The sequence below is a fragment of the Peromyscus californicus genome, unplaced genomic scaffold (genome assembly GCF_007827085.1).
Source record: "Peromyscus californicus insignis strain IS unplaced genomic scaffold, ASM782708v3 Scaffold_14__1_contigs__length_90479793_seg_1, whole genome shotgun sequence".
NCBI classification, from domain to species: Eukaryota; Metazoa; Chordata; class Mammalia; order Rodentia; family Cricetidae; genus Peromyscus; species Peromyscus californicus.
In genome coordinates, this window is record NW_026294435.1 from 5,313,576 (window position 1) to 5,334,454 (window position 20,879).

Here is a 20,879-nt window from a genome sequence, read left to right on the forward strand (position 1 = left end):
CCCTGAAATTGAAAAGTAAAAAGTGAGAATTGCAGGGAATCATGGAGTTGGCCTGGTCTAGCTACCTTGAAAAGAATGCACCCTAGGTGCTTCAGGTTAGAGTCCATGACTCCTGGGGCACTGTGTGACTTTCAGTTACTGAGAAACAGGGCACTCCCTCAGGCAGTGATGCGTTCAGGCTGGCCTGTGTTTCTGAGTTCCCTACAAGTCAGCAAAGCATATAGAAGCTTGAGGAGACAATTTGTTGTGGTGATATTTTGTCCCCCAGTATATTGTGCACCCTAATAAACTTATCTGGGGTCAGAGAACAGAATAGCCACTAGATAGACGTAGAAGCCAGGCATGGTTGCACACACCTTTAATCCCAGCAAGTGATGGCAGGAAACACAAAGGTATATAAGGCATGAGAACCAGGAACTAGGGGCTTTTTAGGCTTTTTAAGCTTTTAAGCTTTTAGCAGCAGTTCAGCTGAGTTCCATTCAGATGAGGATTCAGAGGCTTCCACTTTGAGGAAACAAGATCAGCTGAGGAATTGGCAAAGTGAGGTTGGATGTGGCTTGTTCTGTTTCTCTGATTTTTCAGCATTCACCCCAACATCTGGCTTCTGGGTGTTTTTATTAATAAGATCTTTTAAGATTCATGCTACAATTTGTCTTAGACATGAATCTGGTATTCCCTATATAACCTGCAAGCACCTTTGTACCCAGGCAACTGCACCTGTATTGATCCTGGCAACCATTATTGTATTCTATTTCTGATAAAGGTATAAAAGTCTGATTGATTGCAATAAACTTGTCTCAGTCTCAGTCTTACTGAGATCCCTCCAACCCAGCCTGAGTTTTCATTCCTGCCAACCATATTAGGAGACCCTGGTTTGGTACATAAGTGCTGGCATTCATCAATAGCATTTCTGCAACATGAATAAAAGTCACACTAAGACAAATGTTGTGTATGGCAAAACAAACTGAATGCTATTCTCTATCTAGACATGACAGAATCACCAGAACACATTCCTTCAAGGTTCATTTATTACTATTAGAGTGTGAAATATCTATAGACTATGGGCTGATTTTGTGATGACTGCTTTTCCATCTCATGATATTGGTTTCTGTTTGTTTATATCATACTATCAGATGTTTATACTAAATGAGAGGTGCAGAGTTTAGGGAGAGCAGAATCTTCCATAAAAGAGGATGCTATTGGTTTTGTTGTGCCTGATGAAGAAAAGGAATGGATGATCTGCATTGAATTCAATGGAAGGTGTCTTAATTCGAAAATCAACCTCACTTCCAGTGCCAGCTGCCGCCTCTGTGCCTTCCTCATTTATTTCCACAAAGGTCTTGTGGAAAACATTGGACAAAAATAGGTTTCTCTCTGAAGACATGTTCGAGAAATCAGCTTTGCTCTGGTTAAAAGCATCGGTCATCCCCATACTGCTCAGGGCTGACTTCAGATCATAACTCTCTTCCAGTTTGAACTTGGGGAGGTAGAGCTGCACTTCGAAGGTGTCCATCATGTCTGCACTGGTCCACTCATTCAGTTTCTCATAAGTGATGGCTCTTTCCAGCTGCAAGATTGGAACCCAAGAAGAGTCAGTAAATCAGAAAGAGAAAAAGGCCATAGAGGAGATTACTTGCTCTTTCTACTCAGGGAAGCAAAACACACATTTGGAAATCCACTGGTTAAGTGATGAAAACTTGCTGTTGACCTACAGAGTCTCCATTTTATAGATAACAGCTCTCAGGAAATAGAAGAATTAGACTTAATTTTGAAAGGAAAATACTTCTAACATAGTATGTAAGATGTCAATTATACTAAAATATCCCAATCTAATCAAGCATTTGGATTGTTCATACACAAAGCATATACTGTAGTGTAAGTTGTTTGTTAGGACATGAATGAGTCTTTATTTTCAACTTGATTGGATTAGAAGCCATTAACAGATAAGTTAAGCATGGTTCTGATTGTATCCGTGAAAGCATTTATACAGAGAGCTAGATAATGAGGACTCTCATGTAATAAACATGTTAATCTATGGATAAATTCAAACTCTGAATAATCTATTGAGATGTGACAGAATTGGAGAAGGTGGTGCCTGATGGACAATGCATGTCCTTGATGGCTCTGTCTTGCTCTGGCCCCTTCTGCCTAGAACTTCCTGCACACCATGATGTGAACTACTCTGCCATAACCTCTTTGTCAAGATGGACTGAAATCAAGAGCAAAATCAATCTTTTCTCCCCTAAGATGTTTCTGTTAGGAGTTCACAAGCAGTACCAGCAACAATAAACTGACTGACACAGGGCACAACTTCTCATTTTCCTAACATGGGAAACAGCTTGTTGAAAACAAAAGCTCAGATAAAATAAAATGTCTATATTTTATAATCATAACATTATAAGCTATGTCAAGAAAGAATGAAAAGGGGGGGAACCCTCCAAATCTTGTGAGTACATCTTTATAGTGAGTGTATGATACCTTTACTCCTCTTTATAATTTAAAAGTTCTAAGAATAATGTATGAATGTGTACATACATCTAATTGTATATGTAAATAGATTTCACTTTTATTGATAAGTTTGTTTCAAACCATATACTTTTGCTCATTTGGGAGTTTTGTAGACCCAAGCATTGGATGTAAGTGACATATTTGTGAAGGGTACACATTGATATATGACAATATCTTCACCTCTGACCCTGAATTCCTAAGAAGTAGCTCATTATGACTGCAATGGTAATCAGTCTACACAGGCCTTATTGTTACCATCCTTCACAGTTTCACACATTTTCAAAAGCAATGTAAAAATATTGTCTTTATACTAGCAGAGCCATGGAAACCTACCAACATGAAGAGCATGATATAAATGAAAAATTAGACTCTAGGCAAAGAAAGACAGGCTATCTATTGTAAGAGAGGCTAATGTTCCATTTCTGCGTCTATTTGCTTAGACACATGATACGGTCAGGCTTAATAGGGTGAACAGCCGAAACGGAGATGGTAAGGGTGAGGATTTTTCTCCCAAAGACTTTTATTTGATAAAAATAAAAGTTTTTAAAAAATTGTGGAACACACTATACTTAAGAATATATGTACTCATGTATAAATACAAGTGATTAAAAAGATTAATTTTGGGGCTAGAGAGATGATGAAATGGTTAAGAGTACTAGCTAGCCGGGCGGTGGTGGCGCACGCCTTTAATCCCAGCACTCGGGAGGCAGAGCCAGGCGGATCTCTGTGAGTTCGAGGCCAGCCTGGTCTCCAAAGCGAGTTCCAGGAAAGGCGCAAAGCTACACAGAGAAACCCTGTCTCGAAAAACCAAAAAAAAAAAAAAAAAAAAGCTGCTCTTCCAGAGGACTCAGATTTTTATCCCAGCACCTCCATGATGGCTTACAGCTATCTATGTATCAGTTCCATGACATCCAATATGCTCTCCTGGTCGCCATAGTCACTGCACACACATAGTACATAGATATACAAGCAAGCAAAGCACCCATATACACAAAATATTAAAATAAAATGAAAATTAAAAAGATTCATTTGGGGCTGGGATGCAGTTCTAGCCTAAAAAGCCTGCTTAGCACACAGAGGCCCTGGGTTTGATCTGAGGCACCACAAATGAAGTTAATCCTCACCAAGAGTTTCTGTGTACATCACTCTGAAGTGGGTCTGCAAATGGCTTCCATGCAAAGAAGTAGTCCTGTCGTCCCCCCGCCCCCACCGCCTTGCACAAGGATTATTAAGCAGGAAAGCCCTTTATGCAGATTCCAGGTTCCCACATGCTGTTTCTTCTGCAGGTAAACACCTGGTTTCCACAAGCAGTGGCCATCCAGGATACTCTTGCACCCCAACCAAGTCATTCAGGCACTATTTCTGCTTTCTCCCTCTGCCATCTGGAGTCCCTCAGCCAGTTACAAGCCATGTCCTGCTTAACAATGAAATATCAGGGTTCCAAAAGTCAGACCAAACTGTAAACACTCTATCCTACTAACTTCCATCTGCTGATATGCCAAATAATACAGTATAAGGAAATTGTCATCAATCTATGATGAAATTAGATGAAATTTTAAGATGACGTGGCTAATTTATTTTATCTAAGGTAATTCTACTCTATTCTTATGTTATGCCTTAGTCTTAAAATTGAAATACCTTTTAAAAACAGAAATACATGGTTAATAACATCTTGGTTTGTTTAATAAAATAAAAAAATAGCAATTCTAGATAAAAATTAATCTTGAATTAGGTAGTTTCTACTAGCCTAAGAAGATCCAAGGCAACCTAATGTATGATCCAAACTTGTGATAAGAGCCTTCATATCTGTGTACATGTGACTATGTATATGCCCATCTTGTGCTAGAAATGTCTATAGTTATACAACTTATTAAAAACAGTAATATTAACTTTATAGAATTTTGTAGAGTATGAGTACTGTTTGAAGAGAAAGCAGCCAGGGTTAAAGTGTGTTAGTTGATTGCCTTCCTATGCAGAAATTTAAGAGCAAGGAGGCCAAGTCCACATGCTTTTCCCTTTAAAGCCCAGGGAAAAGCACAGAATCCATTTTATGTCAGACAGACTGATATATCTACCTGTTTCAGGCCATTCACATCTTCCGGCAGCAGCAGAAGCAGGCTGAGGTCACGGTTCTGATAGTGGAGTTGAAGGCCTATGGTTTCCAGCTCCTCAATGTGGAAGACTTGAAGATTCTTTTTCAATGACATCATTTGCACTGGTTTGCTCATAGTCTGTAAAAACAAACAACAAAGTCACAAAAAAGAGGTTTCATCAGCGTCTTCATCCTGTCAACATCAGTTTCCCTTTGTCTTAGACGTTAGTAAGACTGGTGACCTTACAGCAAACACAGAAGTTTTCCTGATGTAGCTTCTGGAAAATTCTACTAACAATATCAATGATAGTAAGCAAGGGCGCTCCTGTCTGTATCATCTACTGAACAACCTGTTTATGCCATAATAGGTAAATTCTACCAAATGCTTAGAAGCAGAAACCCATGAAAACCATATAAATGCTAATGATCCAGAAATTAAGGGCAATTTTACATACAAACATTTGAGAGCCCTAGAAAGTATTTTCAGTATCATAAAAACTGAAATGCATTTTTAAAAAAAATCCGAAAAACTAGCAATAGACTAGGAAAAAATATTTGTAAAGTGTTATCAGACAAGGGACTTCTGTTAAAATGTGTACAAGTACCTACAAAGACCAGAAGAGGGCATCAGATCCCCTAGAGCTCTAGTTACAGACAGGAGTTTCCTCGAGTGAGTGCTAGGAATAAAACCTTGGTCCTCTGGAAGAGCACTGAGAGTTCCTAACTGATAAGTCGGGTCTCCAGCCCCATGTGAAGTATCTTTAAACAAAATCAACTGCAAACGAAACCACAAGGAACTTTCTGCAATCCAGTGTTACAGACATATTATTTACCATTGAATGTGGAGCAGAGGCCATTCAGGAGGCCTCCAGCACACGCTGAGGAGGCCTTGTAGTCAGGCCATTGATTGAGATACAGTGATGGTTTCCAGGGTACACACAAGGGCTCCAACTAGTGTCCTCTTCAGATCTCACTGTTAAAATCAGCAACTAAGGCATTCTATGTCAGCTGGCTTTGAGGTACTAAGAGGTTCTCTCTCTAGGAATTTAAAATGGGGCTTCTCAGCCTATTCTCCAGGATACAAGAGATGCTGAAAGTAGCTATGTTTGGCCACTGTGGATTAGAAACAGAAAAAATCTAGAATTCGGCCAGTGAGAAAAATGATGGAAGAAATTCAGTGGGGGAAAAGAAGTGAGGAGAAAAAAAAATTCCTGACAATATTTTGATTCAGCCACATTCTAGCCTGCTGCAGTTTGGGTCTTAAGTGTATCACAAAGGCCATGTGTGGAAGTCTTGGAAGTCTTGGTTGCTGGCTGCTGATGCTGCAGGGGTGCTGTGATCTAGGAGCTGGGGCTTAGTAAGGAGGACAGATCACAGGACTATTGGGACCCTAGTCTGTCTGTCTCTCTCTCTTTCTCTCTCTCCCCCTCCCACTCTCTCTCTCTTCCTTCCCCTCCTTCTAACTGCTTACTCCTCCCCTGCCATAAAGTGAGTAACTGCTTCATGATTGACTTTCTGCGTCAATGTTTGCTGGGACAGGTGAACATGGACTAGAACTCTGAAATCAGGGGCTACCATCTTTCCTTCTTTCTAGTTATATTTTTGTCATGGTGATGGCAAACTGACAGTCTTCAGAATCTCTCAGATCTATCTCTAACTTTGTATCATCCCCACCCCACATACATACACACACATCCTCTTTACTATAATGGACTTAATAGAAACAATAGACCTTATAGTGGGATAATCTTTGATTCTGAAAGTTTAACTCAGACACACCTCCATTTCCTTAACAACCTCTATTTCTCAACTGAGAAATAAATATAAAACCCACCCTACCCAGCTCCCACGTGCTTAGTAGCATGAAGTGATAAATTATGCAAATCAACTGTGTTCAGAGAAAAGCAGTGCAGCAGGACGGTTTAGTAGATGGGAACAAAAAAGCTTCCAGCCCAGTCTTTCCTTCTCTAGTAAGAGCCAGGACACAGGAAGATACCATTAGGAAACAAAGCAGATTTAATATAGAATCTGTTTTAACACGGTCATGTGACGATTCGGTGTCTTTTAGCCAGCTCTTACTTTGTTTATTCGGAAAGGCCTTTCAGTGGTGTTCTGCGCTGAGAACTGATGCTCCCAGACCCCTTTAAAATAAAGGGCATTCACCAGAACCATCTTGGTCTTGGAGTCTACTGAGTCATCAGGGAGGAGATTTGGAATTTTACCTGTAAGAACAGACAGATTTCAAAATGGCTAGTGGAATATGTATATTTTAATTAGATAATCAGATTTCCATTTTTTTCTGGAAACAAAGTTTTCTTTTAAAAGTCTGTTTTCAGGTATTTCAGAAATAGAACAATTTAGTAGTACACTTTTTCTCAAAAGCCATGAGGAGGGAGAGAAATGCTTGAAAAATAATGTACTAACTTCTCCAATAATCATCATTTCACAGCCACAGTAAACAAATACATAGCAGTTTCCACAGTCTTTGAGGACTATTGTAACTTAGTTTTTCCTAAAATGCTAATTCATGAATCAAAGCAAGAAAATGAAATGTGGTGTTAATTACATAGAAGGAAGACACGAAGTTATTGTTTGCAGATAATATGGTTAACAAAGAAAATGAACTGAAAAACAAATGAAAATTTGTTATGAATGTTGACTTACACTACTTTACAGGCAATATATTTTTCTCCTAGCAATAGATAATAGGAAAGATATAGTTGCATCTTGGTGCTATATCACATCTATAAAATTGTTGATGATAAACATTGGTTTAGTTAGATGGTTAGTTTATTTGTTTGTATGTTTGACAAAACATCTTTCTAAGTAGCCAAAGGCTAGTATGGAGCACTCAACAGGTAGCCTAAGCAGGCCACAAATGCATAATCTTTCTGATTCTATCTCAGTGGGATGAGATTATAAATATGTGCCACCCAGCTTACTAAATTAGTATTAGACCACAGAACCTGGTGTCTGCCAAGGATCCAAAACAGAAAGTTAGCTTCAGTGAAATGCTCTTAACAAGCTGGATTCAAAATCATCAGTTTCTCCTTTCCCCTGGGCCAGAAATCAGACCATCATCTCAAGCACACTTAGCTGTGATTTCTTTGTAGTTCCTTTTATTCTGAACAGTCCATCGTTTTTTTGAAAACTTTGACACCTTTGAAAGATTTGCCCTTTGTTGTGCAGAATGCCCTCAAATTCTCAATTTGAGTTTATCTGATTGCTCTTTGAGATAATATTAAGAATATAAATTTTTGTGATGAGATCATTGTATGTTTAATTTTCCACCCCTCCAAAATGTTTACGTTCTGAGCCCCAGGACTTGATATTATGTGTCTTTACTTGGAAAGGGAATTTCTGCAGATCAAGTTAAGATCATGTCATACTGAGTTAAAGTAATCCTCAGGCCAATGACTCATGCCTTCCAAGAAGGACATTTAAACACAGACATTAAATAAGAAACAATGAGAGCATGCGGGAACACAAAAGAGACTCAAGTAAGTCTAGGTGCAACAAAGACAAAGACAAGAATGATACAGCCTCACTAAAGAACTGTTCTGCATTGCCAGCAAACACCTCAAGCCAAGAGAAACACACACATCCCCTCCCTCGCCAAGTACAGCTCTGGAGACACATGGATTTTGACTTTTGGCCTCCAGTGCTGTAGCAGGATAATTTTTTTTGTACCCCAAACACTAACAATAATCTTAATTTGCAAGACAAAGATGATCATGCACCAGTAAAATGTTGCTCTATTTTTGTTATTGATTAATAACCATTTTTCTTTAAAATCACAAGTGCAATAGTCATTCCTATTTTCCATTTTCCATTTCTTTCCTTTTATCCTGTACTCCTCTTTGGAATCAGTAAACTATAATTCTTTTTCCAGTCCACTTGGAAAAGTGGAGGTTTGACTTCTATATTTTAGAGAACTTACAGGTGCAAAAAGAAATGAAAGTTCTAAGTATTTCGCATGTGTCCCACAGTTCTACTAAAGAAATACATAGGGATATGGCACAATTTCATACAAATAAGATGAAGACTAGAGCAAGCCCTGACTGTGCTCTGGATGACAGCTTACCTCCCGTCTGGCCTTCCACCCAAGAGTTGATCTCTGCTCGGATCTGGCCAGAAGCTCCGACAAAGTTAACAGACTGCGGTTCTGCACCAAAGTATGTTTGCATGTCCTTCAAATATTTCTGAAAGATATAGATAAAATCTGCTTCTGTACAACTTGTCCAAAAGTGAGCAATCAAAGCTGTGTACACTATTTAAAACAAAAATCAATTGAGAACAACTGCTCCCACTCTACACCTCCTATCTCTATTTCATCATTCCTGGTATCTGTTAAAATAAAAATGTAATCCTCTTCAAACCACCATACAGAATGCCAGGTATAGAAGGAAAAGCTGCCTACCCATCGTTCTGGGTTGGCACTCCCTTCTGGACTATTTTTAGATACCATTTATTTTATTTTTGATATTATAATTGCATTATTTACCCCTTTCTTATCCTCCCTCCAAGTCTTCCCATATACCTCTCCTTGATCTCTTTCAAATTCATGGCCTCTGTTTTTCACTAATTGTTGTTACATACATGTAGGTATATGTATATGCATATATATTCCTGAATACACAAACACAACCTGCTCAGTCTATAGAATGCTACTTTGCATGTATGTTTTTTGTTGTCTTTTATTCGGGCCTGGAACTGAGAGTAGAATGAAAAGAGAAGACTATAAATCACAGAAGTTACCCAGTAGCCAGATGGTATTGAGAGTTGGGCGTGGCTTTCTGTGTAAGGCATGGGAACACAGGAGACCAGTGGGTCTGCACGTTGACTGCTTGTGGTCTCCAAACCCGCAGGAACTTACAGCAACCTGAAGAAAACTACATTCTTCCGGGCAATGTGAAATGAGGCCAAAGGCCTCGCCAGTCATTTTGAGGGGGTGGGCAAGGCCTTGTTGTGATGATATTATTTTCCCCAAAATATTGTGCAGCCTAATAAACTTATCTGGGGTCAGAGAACAGAACAGCCACTAGATATAGAGGCCAGAAAATGGTGGCACACACACCTTTAATCCTAGCATTCCAAAGGCAGAGATCTGCCTGGATCTCTGTGAGTTCAAGGCCACACTGGAAACAGCCAGGCATGGTGACTTATGCCTTTAATCCTAGGAAGTGATGGCAGGAAGCAGAAAGGTATATAAGGCATGAGGACCAGGAACTAGAGCCTGGTTAAGCTTTTAGGCTTTTGAGCAGCAGTTCAGCTGAGACCCATTCGGATGAGGACACAGAGGCTTCCAGTTTGAGGAAACAGGATCAGCTGAGGAATTGGCAAGGCGAGGTGGCTGTGGCTTGTTCTGCTTCTCTGATCTTTTAGCGTTCACCCCAATACCTGGCTCCAGGTTTGTTTTTATTAATAAGACCTTCTAAGATTCCTGCTACACCTTGTCTCTGGCGTTTTGATACTCCACCCCAGGCACTGATCACAGCTAGCTGTAACTCAGGTTGCAGCTGCTGCAGCACCCACCATGGGAACATAACTGGCTGTAACTCAGGCTGCAGCTGCTGCAGCACCCACCATGGGAACATAACTGGCTGTAACTCAGGCTGCAGCTGCTGCAGCACCCACGATGAGAACATAACTGGCTGTAACTCAGGCTGCAGCTGCTGCAGCACCCACCACGGGAACCTAACTGGCTGTAACTCAGGCTGCAGCTGCTGCAGCACCCACCACGGGAACCTAACTGGCTGTAACTCAAGCTGCAGCTGCTGCAGCACCCACCATGGGAACCTAACTGGCTGTAACTCAGGCTGCAGCTGCTGCAGCACCCACCACGGGAACCTAACTGGCTTTCCCTGGGGAGGTGCGGTGTTGAGGCCTTCAGTTTGCCTACTTGGACAACTTGTAAGAATTCATCCTGTCCCCAAGACATGGCTTAAAGGTTGTGAGGACCGCATCGGTATTATAATCCAGCAAAAATAAAACATAAATATGAGGCACTACACCCTGTTGATTCACCTGTAGACTCATAAAAAGGTATGCAGATACCCGTATCCCTTTTGTTTTGAGTACAGTGCTACTAAGCTCAACTTTTTATGGGTAATGAGTCAAGCAGGATTCCAAAAGCCTGCCAATAATGAGACTGTCGTTAAGGCTCTATCTAGATGGTTTTGTGGATTCTGGATTGATAAAGCCCAAGGCCCTAAGTCTTGAAGAACTCACTGATGTGGCAACCATCACGTGCTTGAAACCACACAGGATAACTGCTTCTCATCTGTCCTGTCCAGCCGCTTGCTCTTTGCCCTTCCATGCTTGAGTCTGCTACTCTTTAATCTTTTTCAAATGGTGTGATGCACAAACTTAACAGAGAAAATGACTGACTGGACTCTGAGGAGCACTTGAGTCTTAATGGGACAGGGTCACCATGGTTACTACTGGTGGGATTTTAACCATCAGCAAAAGAAGGAACTTGGCATCATTTCAAGTTCCATTTTGACAAAATCTCTAAAATCCTGTTGTGGGTACTTCCCTTTCCTCTCCTCTCAAGGTCATCTTTGTTCCCAGGGACAGCCTCTAGTCACAGTCCTACACACCACTTTTGGCTCCTTCAGTCCTACCCTGCTATTACATGACTCAATGTTTTCCTGTGAAACAAATGTTAGCTCAAGGAGCCCATGCCTATGTGTTCATGAGCCATTCCTGTGTCAGACCCAATACTGTTTTTTTTTTTTTCAGAACTTGGCATTCACAATTGTTGTAAAATAATTGATTATCAGGAAATACTATCCACATTAAGATTTTCTCTGGGGCCCCTAGAGAAATGTGTATTTTATGCTGGTTCTTGATCGCCTTTTCTTTTTCCATTAATCAACAAAAGACATTTACACTTACGTTATGAAATGGATATGTTTTCTCACCATATATCCTATTGGCTGTTTTAAGTAAGTAGGAATTTCCAGGCTTGAGGATTTCTGCAGCAAGGGTCTGGAAATCGGAATATATTTCTTCAACCTTGCCTGAGTTAAGTTCCTTTATAAGAAAGGGGATTAGAAAAAAAGTGTTGAACAAAAGTCAAATAATATATGACTAATCTATAGTTCAGTGAAATTATTTGGTGTATTGCAAGCATAAAATGAACGCAATTTACTTAAAATAGATAAAAATGTTTTCTTTGATGTTACAAGTATAAAACCTTAATGAAGGTACCTTTCCTTCACAGGTAGCTTATAAAGACAGACAAGAACAACTTCAAAAATCAAACAAAACTTTCAAAGGGATAAAAAGGAAGATAAGAAAAGAAGGAAACAGGACTACTACAAAACAAAGACACTCTGGATTCTGAAAAATATCCCAATATATTTAATCCAAGACAGGGACTGGTTAAACTGACCACAAAATACATATATTAGAAGTAATCCCTCCACAACTGTCAAATGGGTACTAAATATATACTTACGATTTTTCTCTTCTTTTCGCTATCGGGGCCAGATTTGAAGTTCCGGCCTCTGTCTAATTGAAGTACCTACAATTTCAATAAAAAAGCAAGTGAATACACTTTGCAGAGAAGTACCCATATGAAATAACATATCTGTAAATATGAATTAGTAATTCTTATGACCACAGAACATAAATAACTGAACAAAGAGGTTCCAGTTGAACTATATAAATTAAATAGAGTGACTCAAGAGCTCTTTGAAAGAAATTTTTTTTAAAAATCTATTTTAAGTTTCTAGTGGCAGGGTGTGGTGGTGCACACCTTTAATCCTAGCCCTTGAGAGGCAGAGACAGGAGGATCTCTGTAAGTTCCAGGCCAGCTTGGTCTACAAAGTGAATTCCAGAACAGCCAGGGCTACACAGAGAAACCCTGTCTGGAAAAACGAAATAAAAAACAAATGAGTTACTCATGACTTCATTGTCATACATGTCAGGATATTTGTAACAATGCTGAAAATATCCTGAAGTAAAAGTCTCTTGTTTTCCATATATTTTCCAAAGAGAGATAAGTGTCAGAGTACAATTCCACTAAAGTTAACACCTGCATGTAGAGAGAAAATATATTTTTACAGTGGGATATAATTCATGCATAAAGGAAGGAAGTCCTGGAGTTTTGTGGCAACAAAGGTAGAACCAGGATCCCATATATGGAAACTTATGAAGTTTATTTCATAGAAATTAACAAACAGTATGAAATATGATTTTTTGTCTCTAATTCATCTAATTAGGTTCCTGGCACAAAATTGTCACAACCTTTATTATTTCCCAAGTGACTTGAACAACGTTAGGACAGAATGGAACAACGTTTGTGCCTCATGCATTCGCTTCCTCTTGGCCTCTTTTCACCTGCTCCCATCTAACATCCAAGCCTTGGATACCAGTTTCTCTTCCTCAAGATGGATAATAGACACTCAAACTGTGACCTTCCTCCATTTGACAATGCCATCAAGACATCCTCTGACATTTCCTGTTTGATAGATGCTCTTAGGAAAACAAAACAAACAAACAAGAAAGATCACTTGCTCCATACCTAGAGAATGAATATAGCATAAGGGAACCAAGGAAACAGGACAGCCAGTCTGGCTGGGTTTCCTCAGTGTCAGTCTGTTAGCCTCAGAATGCACTCCTGCCCAGTATCCTTCTACATGACTGTCATCATTCAAAAACACAATCAAGTGTCCCCCCAAACCCCAGAAGACAGGGTTCAGAAAGCAGGTGAGGATCTGCAGATCTCCAGAGGTTTGTGCCCTGGGAAAGGTCATGGAAGCTGTCAGCCTTTGTCCTCCATACGTTACCTCACCCTTTCTTCATCTTCATCCTTTGTAGTATTCTTTATAATGAGCCAATAAATAAGCGTTTTTCTGAGGTCTGTGAGCCACACTAGCAAATTAACTGAGATTAATGAAGGTGTTGTGGGAACTTTGGTTTATAGCTGGCTGTTCAGTCAGAAGCATAGCCCAGAGCTCTGACTGAATCTGAAACAGAGAAGAAACCTTGGAGACCAAGCCTCCATCTGTGGGATCTAATGATACTTGTGGGTACAATGTACCAGAATTTAGTGAATTTGAGTACACACTATGTAGAACACCTCTAACATCCAGTGTCAGAGTGGTATATGCTGTAAAAACTATATTAGAATAAAGTAGGTTTGAGTTTGTTTTGTCTCTATATCCTCAGTGGAAATAGGGAGAAATATGGAGGGAGGTCGATCAGGTACCAAAGTACAGACAGACCACAGTAATAAGGTTGACTACTCTGCCCCATAGCAAGGTGAAGACAGTTCACAATGATCTATTCTATACTGTAAGAACGATTAGAAGACAGGCCTTCAGAGCTTCCTAAAACAGAAATGCAAATGTTGAAGGAGAGGAAAACATGATCATTATGTACTGTATAAAAGTATTACCACGCTGTATCCCAGAATAAGTGTATAAATTAAACAGGAAAAATGAAAAGACACAGTGTTCAATTGATACCATCATTTAGATAACTTAATCAAAACTACTATTGCTCCAATTATCTGGAAAATTCAGGGATTTGGGTTCTTTTTCTAGTTAATTGCTTTATTTCTCATTAACACAACTCAATATATACAGACATAACCTTCACGTTCACCCCAGCATTTCACTGGAAAGCTGGCAGGAAGGATGCTCTTCTCCTGTTTCCCCTCAGCTATGCCACAGTGTACCAGGAGATGATGGACTGGAGTAAGGACCACCTGCCCTAGGATAGCAAGTGCATGAGACTCGCTGCAACCAAAGCTATTAAGAGTTACATTATGCACAAACATTACCCAGGGATATATTCATGTGAAATGAACTCAAAATGGAATCTACCCAAAAACAAATCTGTAGGTGAGCCTTGTCAACCAATTAAAAATCGTTTAGTTGTATTCACATGTATGTACATGTGGCTTTTTGACATATATTTTACTATATATGTATAGTATACAATGATGTATTTTTATCTTATAAAATATGATCTTCATATTTAAGTACTATCTCTGAGCTCTTTAGATTTAGACAAGCACCTGGGTTTTAAACAAAGATGTGACCAAACAAAGCATGAAAACAGAATTATTTTGTTATTGTTTTGTTTAAGATAGGGTCTTACTTTACAGTCTGGGCTGACATACACTTCACTATGTTCTGCAGGCTGGTCTATTACTTATAGCTCTCCTCCTGCCTCAATCTCAAGTGCTGAGATTATAGGAGTGAGCCACTTCATACAGCTAGACTTCCTTAATTTTCACTATCAGAGTGATGCTGAATAGTTCTATTACTTAAAGTTTGAATATTAGTTTTAAAGAGAAGTTTGTCATCAAAATGAAACTGTTTGGTTCTAAACTAAAATGTATGACCTCATCGTTTATTTTCCTGGAGGATACAAGTTCTTAAAGAATTTTCCAAAGAACAACTTTCCTTTTGGTGAGACACAATGTTACCATGTTGCTCTGACTAGCCTGGAACTTGCTATTTAGATCAGGCTTGCCTTGAACTCACAGAGATCTGCCTGCTGAGATTAAGGTTGTGTGTCACCACACTTGGCCCCAAACAATAAATTCAAATGGATTTCTTTCATTGGACATAATTTTCTAAATGTTTTGAGAGATACTGTTGTAAAATGAGGACCCAACTGAAATTTTTTAAAAATCATTTAGCATTGAGACTGTGGAGTTTTCCTACTCACCTGGGACATCTGGACTGCAGTGGTACCTTTGGTACCCAAATACACCATAGCCAAGGAAGTTGAGATGCCCCAAGGAGAAAAGAACATATTTTTACCCTCAGCAGATTCAGCTAGCTTTTTGCTAAACTCCAAGGCAAACTGGTTGATGGATACTGCTAGAGAAGCCATTGGGTATCTATAAAAAGCATAAGAAAGAGAACATACAAATATTAAATCTTTTCCATTTAATTTATTTTTTGTAAAAGCATCTGTCCAAACAGGGATACAACTATCTTTAAGAACTGAGTTGATTTTAACAAAATTCTATCCATTCACCGCTTCTGTCTTATATATTCTAACACTTAAAAACACAGAATGTAAGAGGCTTACCTTAAAGGGTTGAGCTAATGTGCCCCAGAACAACTGGATTATAACCAGTTGCCAGCTGAGTGCCATGGCACAGTTTTTCCATTTTCTTTACGTTTATTACTTTTATGCCTCTGTGTGGTCTTCCCAAGCTCCTTGGGAATAATATTTTCTTCATATATTGCCTTGTATACCCAACAACATGTAGTTCAGCACTTTGCCCCAAATAGTTATGTATAGGTACTTTTCTATTATTTACATATAGTCTTTACTGTTTGGGATACACTGAGTATTATTTACTTTAATTTGATACTATGCATAATTAAGTTGGAATTCCTTAAATAGAAATTAAGAGTACTTTCCCTTTTTTCTTATTCATTTTTCTTTAACAAGAGAACTTAAAATTTTCCAATTTTTATATTATTACATTACATTACATTACATTACATATATTACATTCATCTTCTAAATTTCACTTCTAATTGCCCTGGAATTTTTATTTAAAATGCCTTTTAAAACTGAGTATCTATTAAATATATATTTTTTAACCTACCATTATTCTATAGTCAAATAATATTCAAATTAATTAAATGATTGATACCAAATGCCTATACCTGGGACCTTCTGTGAGTACCTGTGCTGTGTAGAGTTGAGTCTTGTCCCAACATCAGATTTCTACTGAGAAATCTACAACAAAGGCTTTGGGAAAGTCAGGATATCTCTCTGTGGTCAAAAACTGGAATCAAAGACAAGCGTGTGTGGATTTGGGTTACAGCGTGACCTCATGTGATTTTTTTTAAGTGATTTTTTTGAAATCCCTTCCACACATAAAGTTACACCTGAACAAACAGCTTCCCAGACTCAGGGTCACACCCAAGGTGTGGTTTCTACCCACTATGAAGTCTCAGGATAGGCCTCGGTAAATACTCTGAAGAAATAAAACCCCTTCCTGTGGTTACTTTACACTCTCACAAATCCTTGGACATTTGCCAGTATCCCTTCCCACACAAATATCACCTTAGAAATAACTATTTCCTTAAAGATCATATTCACTCAGGTCACATTTTGACTACACAATTTATATTTTTAAAACTCATTAAGTATATTCACAATAAAAATGGTTCTGTTGCAAATCACATAAACCTGCAAGGGCAGAGAGCAAGCAACATCACAGGGCCTGGGAATTTTATATCTCAGTATGCAGATTATGCTTAATATAGAACTTATTTGTTGTGGGATATTATTTTCAAGTGTGTTAAATTTGTTTATGCTGTGGAACATTTGTTTTAATGATGTAAAGATGTGTTACATTCTTTTATGTTGCATTTGTTTAACTCTATGAAGCTGTTTACTTTGCCTGTCTAAAACACCTGATTGGTCTAGTGAAGAGCTGATTGTCCAATAGCTGGGCAAGAAAGAGAAATAGGCCAGGCTGGCAGGCAGAGAGAATAAGTAAGAGGGGAAATCTGAGAGAAGAGGATTGAGGAATGAGGAAAGGAGGAGAAGAGGAGGACTCCAGGGGCCAGCCACCCATCTACACAGCCAGCCACGGAGTAAGAGTAAAAGTAAGTTATACACAAGTAGATAAAAACCCAGAGGCAAAAGGTAGATGGGATAATTTAAGTTAAGAAAAGCTGGCCAGAAACAAGCCAAGCTAAGGCCGAATATTTATACGTAATAATAAACCTCTGTGTGATTTATTTGGGAGCTGGGTGGTGGGCCCCTCAAAGAGCCAAAGAATAAAAACAACAACAACAACACTATTCATGCACAATAACTTCCTGAACATCGTACTTTTCTCTAATAAGAGAGATAGTGTAAAAAGTTAATATTCACTTATCTTCACTTTCACCGGTGACGTATTGAGTACAGCAGGACACACAGTGAGAAGACTCTCTGACAACTCACATCTTTAAAAACCAGCTGTAAGGAATCATTAATCCAGTCACCTAACCCAGCAGTCAAAAATAATTCCTGGAGGGTACAGAATCTTAAGATGAGTTTTTATTGAAAATAATTTAGATATAAGTATTGAACAATCAGAAGCTTAGTCTCTTTCTCTCTGACTGTCTGTCTCTGTCTATCTGTCTGTCTGTATCTCTCCCTTCCTCTCTCTCTCTCTTTGTGTGTGTGTGTGTGTGTGTGTGTGTGTGTGTGTGTGTGTGTGTGTGTGTACAGAAGCATTTGTGGGTACATATACATGTAGAGCCACAGGACAAGCTTCATGTTGTTTCTCAGGAGATGCCCACCATGTTTTTTCAGACAGGGTTATCACCAGCTTGAGATTTACCAAGTAGGTAGACTGACTGATTAGCAAGCCTCAAGGATCTACCTATCACCAACCCCCATTATAAATGGGAATTACCATGCCTGACTTTTTTCCTAAGTTCTGGGGATCAACCTCAGGTCCTCATGCTTGTGAGGCAAGTATTTTATTGATTTAACTATCTGCCCATCCCCCTACTGTATCATTTACAAAATGAATTGCTCTTTTGAAATTTTGAGAAGTTACAAACTGAATATATATATGATATATAAAAATATATCATATTAACTATACACATGGAAGAGAACATTAAGAAACTAAGGAAAAGATCATTAAAATCCATCAAAACACAATTATAAGCAAACATGCTTCTTGCATAAGAGCTTGGAGAGAACCTTAGAGCCACCCTAGTCCAATACTCCCATTTAATCTCCTAAGAAACTCAGGACCAGAGAAGTTAAATGAACTGACTAATGATGTATATCTAACGGAACAGTGAAAAGTGCAACCCTATTCTCTCTGCTATAAATACAAGTCTTGTGGTCAATGCAGCTAATGGTCTGTAGAATTTTGATGGTAAGAGCAAGACTGAGTGATATAGGATCCACAGGGAGCAAAAGAAGCATAAAAGAAGGATGAGGAAGAAACAGAGGATGCAACAGCAGGAATGCACTTGTTTTTGTCCCATGAAAGAATACCCAAGATCTCTTGCTTTACTGATGACAATGCTGAATCTTTATGAAACTCCACATAACAGAAAACAACATCTTCATTGCCTCCCAGGACTTCTTTGTTTCCCAGAGCCCTCTTCTGAGGAGTTATTATATTGGAGTGGTTCTGAAGAGTAAGGTGTGCTCAGGGGCTCAGATGTTCCACAGCAGTGAAAGAAGCTAAGGGCACATGGAAGGCAGATAGGTGGGAGAATGAGTTATGTAGATGGCATGAACAAACCATTAGTTCCATTTATCAAGGTTCACACTGTCCAGCCACCCCATTAGAAAGGCTACAAAGACTGGGATTCAATTATTCTAAGAATGCTCTATTTCCCTTTGTGAAGTCAGCATATACAACTCAGTAGTTGGCAAATTGAGACATGACTGGAGGAAAGAAATCCACTCATGTTTCTCACAATTCCAAGCGGAACAGCTGAAGCTTCCTTGAAATTGTCTTCCTCTTAGTCAATCAAACTTCAAACTGGTTCAAAGTTAAGTAGCTGACTTGTACAGAAAAATGCTGAGGAAATAGAACCTCATCTATTATCCTGAGTTTTGGAGTCTTGGTAATTTGCTAAGCACTGCAATAAGAAAAACATAAGCATTTTTAACCAAAGAAATATTTACAATACCTTATTTCCCTCTCCGGGAGCAGATTTGGCAAATTGTTCCTTTAGTACGAGACTGTGGCTGAAGAGTGAGGTAACTTTTAACTGAAAAAACTTAAAAAAACCTTGCAGCCCCTCCTTCTTCTGAGCCCCACCCTGGGCTCCCTTTCACAAGCCAGCACACTCTTCCTTTCAGCCTTATCTTGGGCAAAAGTTCAAATAAGTCAGAGCAGCAGACAACAGAGTTCTTTTCTGAATTATTAATGACACACATTTTCCACATGGGACTGCATGTAGAGACATGAATTCTGACAAACTGTAACTCACACATTCCAAGCTAAATCCCTTCTATAGGTGGCTAACTGACAGCAATCAACATGGTCTCCACTGGTATGTCTCTTTTTAAAAATGAATAGTTTCAAGTGGAATAATAATGGACCACAAATTGGAAACCATTATTCCTGCGTCATTTGGTGCTGGTCTGTGAAGGTTTCTCTTGAAGTGTTCTGTGAGAAGCACACAAGCCTGTTTCTGTTCTTGTTTGGAATGCTAGAACAGAACCCAGAGTGAGATTTGGATCAGGGTCAATTCTGCTACCAAGAGGAGCAAGACTTCGGTTAATGCTTTGGATACTGTTGTTATGTGGGACATTGCTCATCATTTTCTGCTTTTCTTTTTTCCCCCAGGAGCCTTCATATGGTGACTCTTTTTATAGCACAGGAAAAAGCAGTAGAGCACCAGTGCCATTTTCAGGAGTCTGGAGGAATGATGATAAGAGTGAAGAGAAGTATGAGAACACCAAGAAAAAAAAAAAAGAAGTCCATAGGGGCCTTGCCACGCACTGGTATGACCTTGCTATTTCTGCTTTTCATTCATGTATATATCTCTTCTGATAAACTGAAGACCAGGACAGAGCCCACTGTGGAGAGTTGATCTGGATTGCACAGTAAATAATATTTGTGGTAGGAAAATTTGATGCCGTGTCCTGGGCCTGTGAAGAGCAGATACTATTATCCATATCCAGCTCTATTCTTAGCTAAATGCATTGTACAGAGGCTCCAGATAGACAGACCGCTGGCTTTGACTGATAGCACGTCAGCAGGGTAACTTGGACTACATTGCTGCTTAGCTGAAAGACTTGTTCTAATTGTTTACACTGCTTGCATTAAACACATTTATATCTAGATTCTCCTGGATGAACCGAGTTGTTTCATCCTTGTAAAAGTCATGAGGCAAAGTTGTCCTCATTTTCCTCCCTGGACTTCCTCTGTGTTTCTTTCCCACTTAATTAAAATCCTTATTTTTAAAATGTACTGTCTCTATCAATAGAATCATCTTGTATATGATTTGTTTCCTATTAGGGCAGAATAAAAAACAAAACAAAAAACTAGTAGTGGAACCTGGTGGTACAGGCCTATAATGCTAGCTATTCAGGGAGCCAAAACAGAAGGATCACAAGTTCAGGGCCAGCCTGGGCAACTTAGTAAGGCCCTGTCTCAAAATACGTAGACTGGGTTGAAGCTCAGTGACAGAACACTTTCCGAGCATGTGTGAGGTAACAGGCTCAATCGCTTGTACCACAAAGACAGAGGAAGAGTAAGTGTTCACCAACAGTACATTAATTGTCTTCGAAAAGTTCTGGTTCCTTTAAAGGA

The 20,879-nt window shown here is 39.1% G+C and overlaps 1 protein-coding gene across 1 annotated transcript; it reads right to left on the reverse strand.

Moving 5' to 3' along the window:
- Window positions 1-1,154: 1,154 nt before the first annotated feature.
- Serpinb10 (serpin family B member 10) lies at window positions 1,155-19,348 on the reverse strand. Its single transcript, XM_052736424.1, has 8 exons — window positions 19,249-19,348; window positions 15,293-15,467; window positions 12,066-12,131; window positions 11,501-11,638; window positions 8,685-8,802; window positions 6,680-6,822; window positions 4,584-4,739; window positions 1,155-1,567 (listed from the first exon to the last, which is right to left on the reverse strand). The coding sequence occupies exons 2-8, from the start codon at window positions 15,458-15,460 to the stop codon at window positions 1,163-1,165; spliced, it is 1,194 nt and encodes a 397-aa protein (XP_052592384.1). The 5' UTR covers window positions 15,461-15,467; window positions 19,249-19,348; the 3' UTR covers window positions 1,155-1,162.
- Between the last annotated feature and the right edge of the window lie 1,531 nt (window positions 19,349-20,879).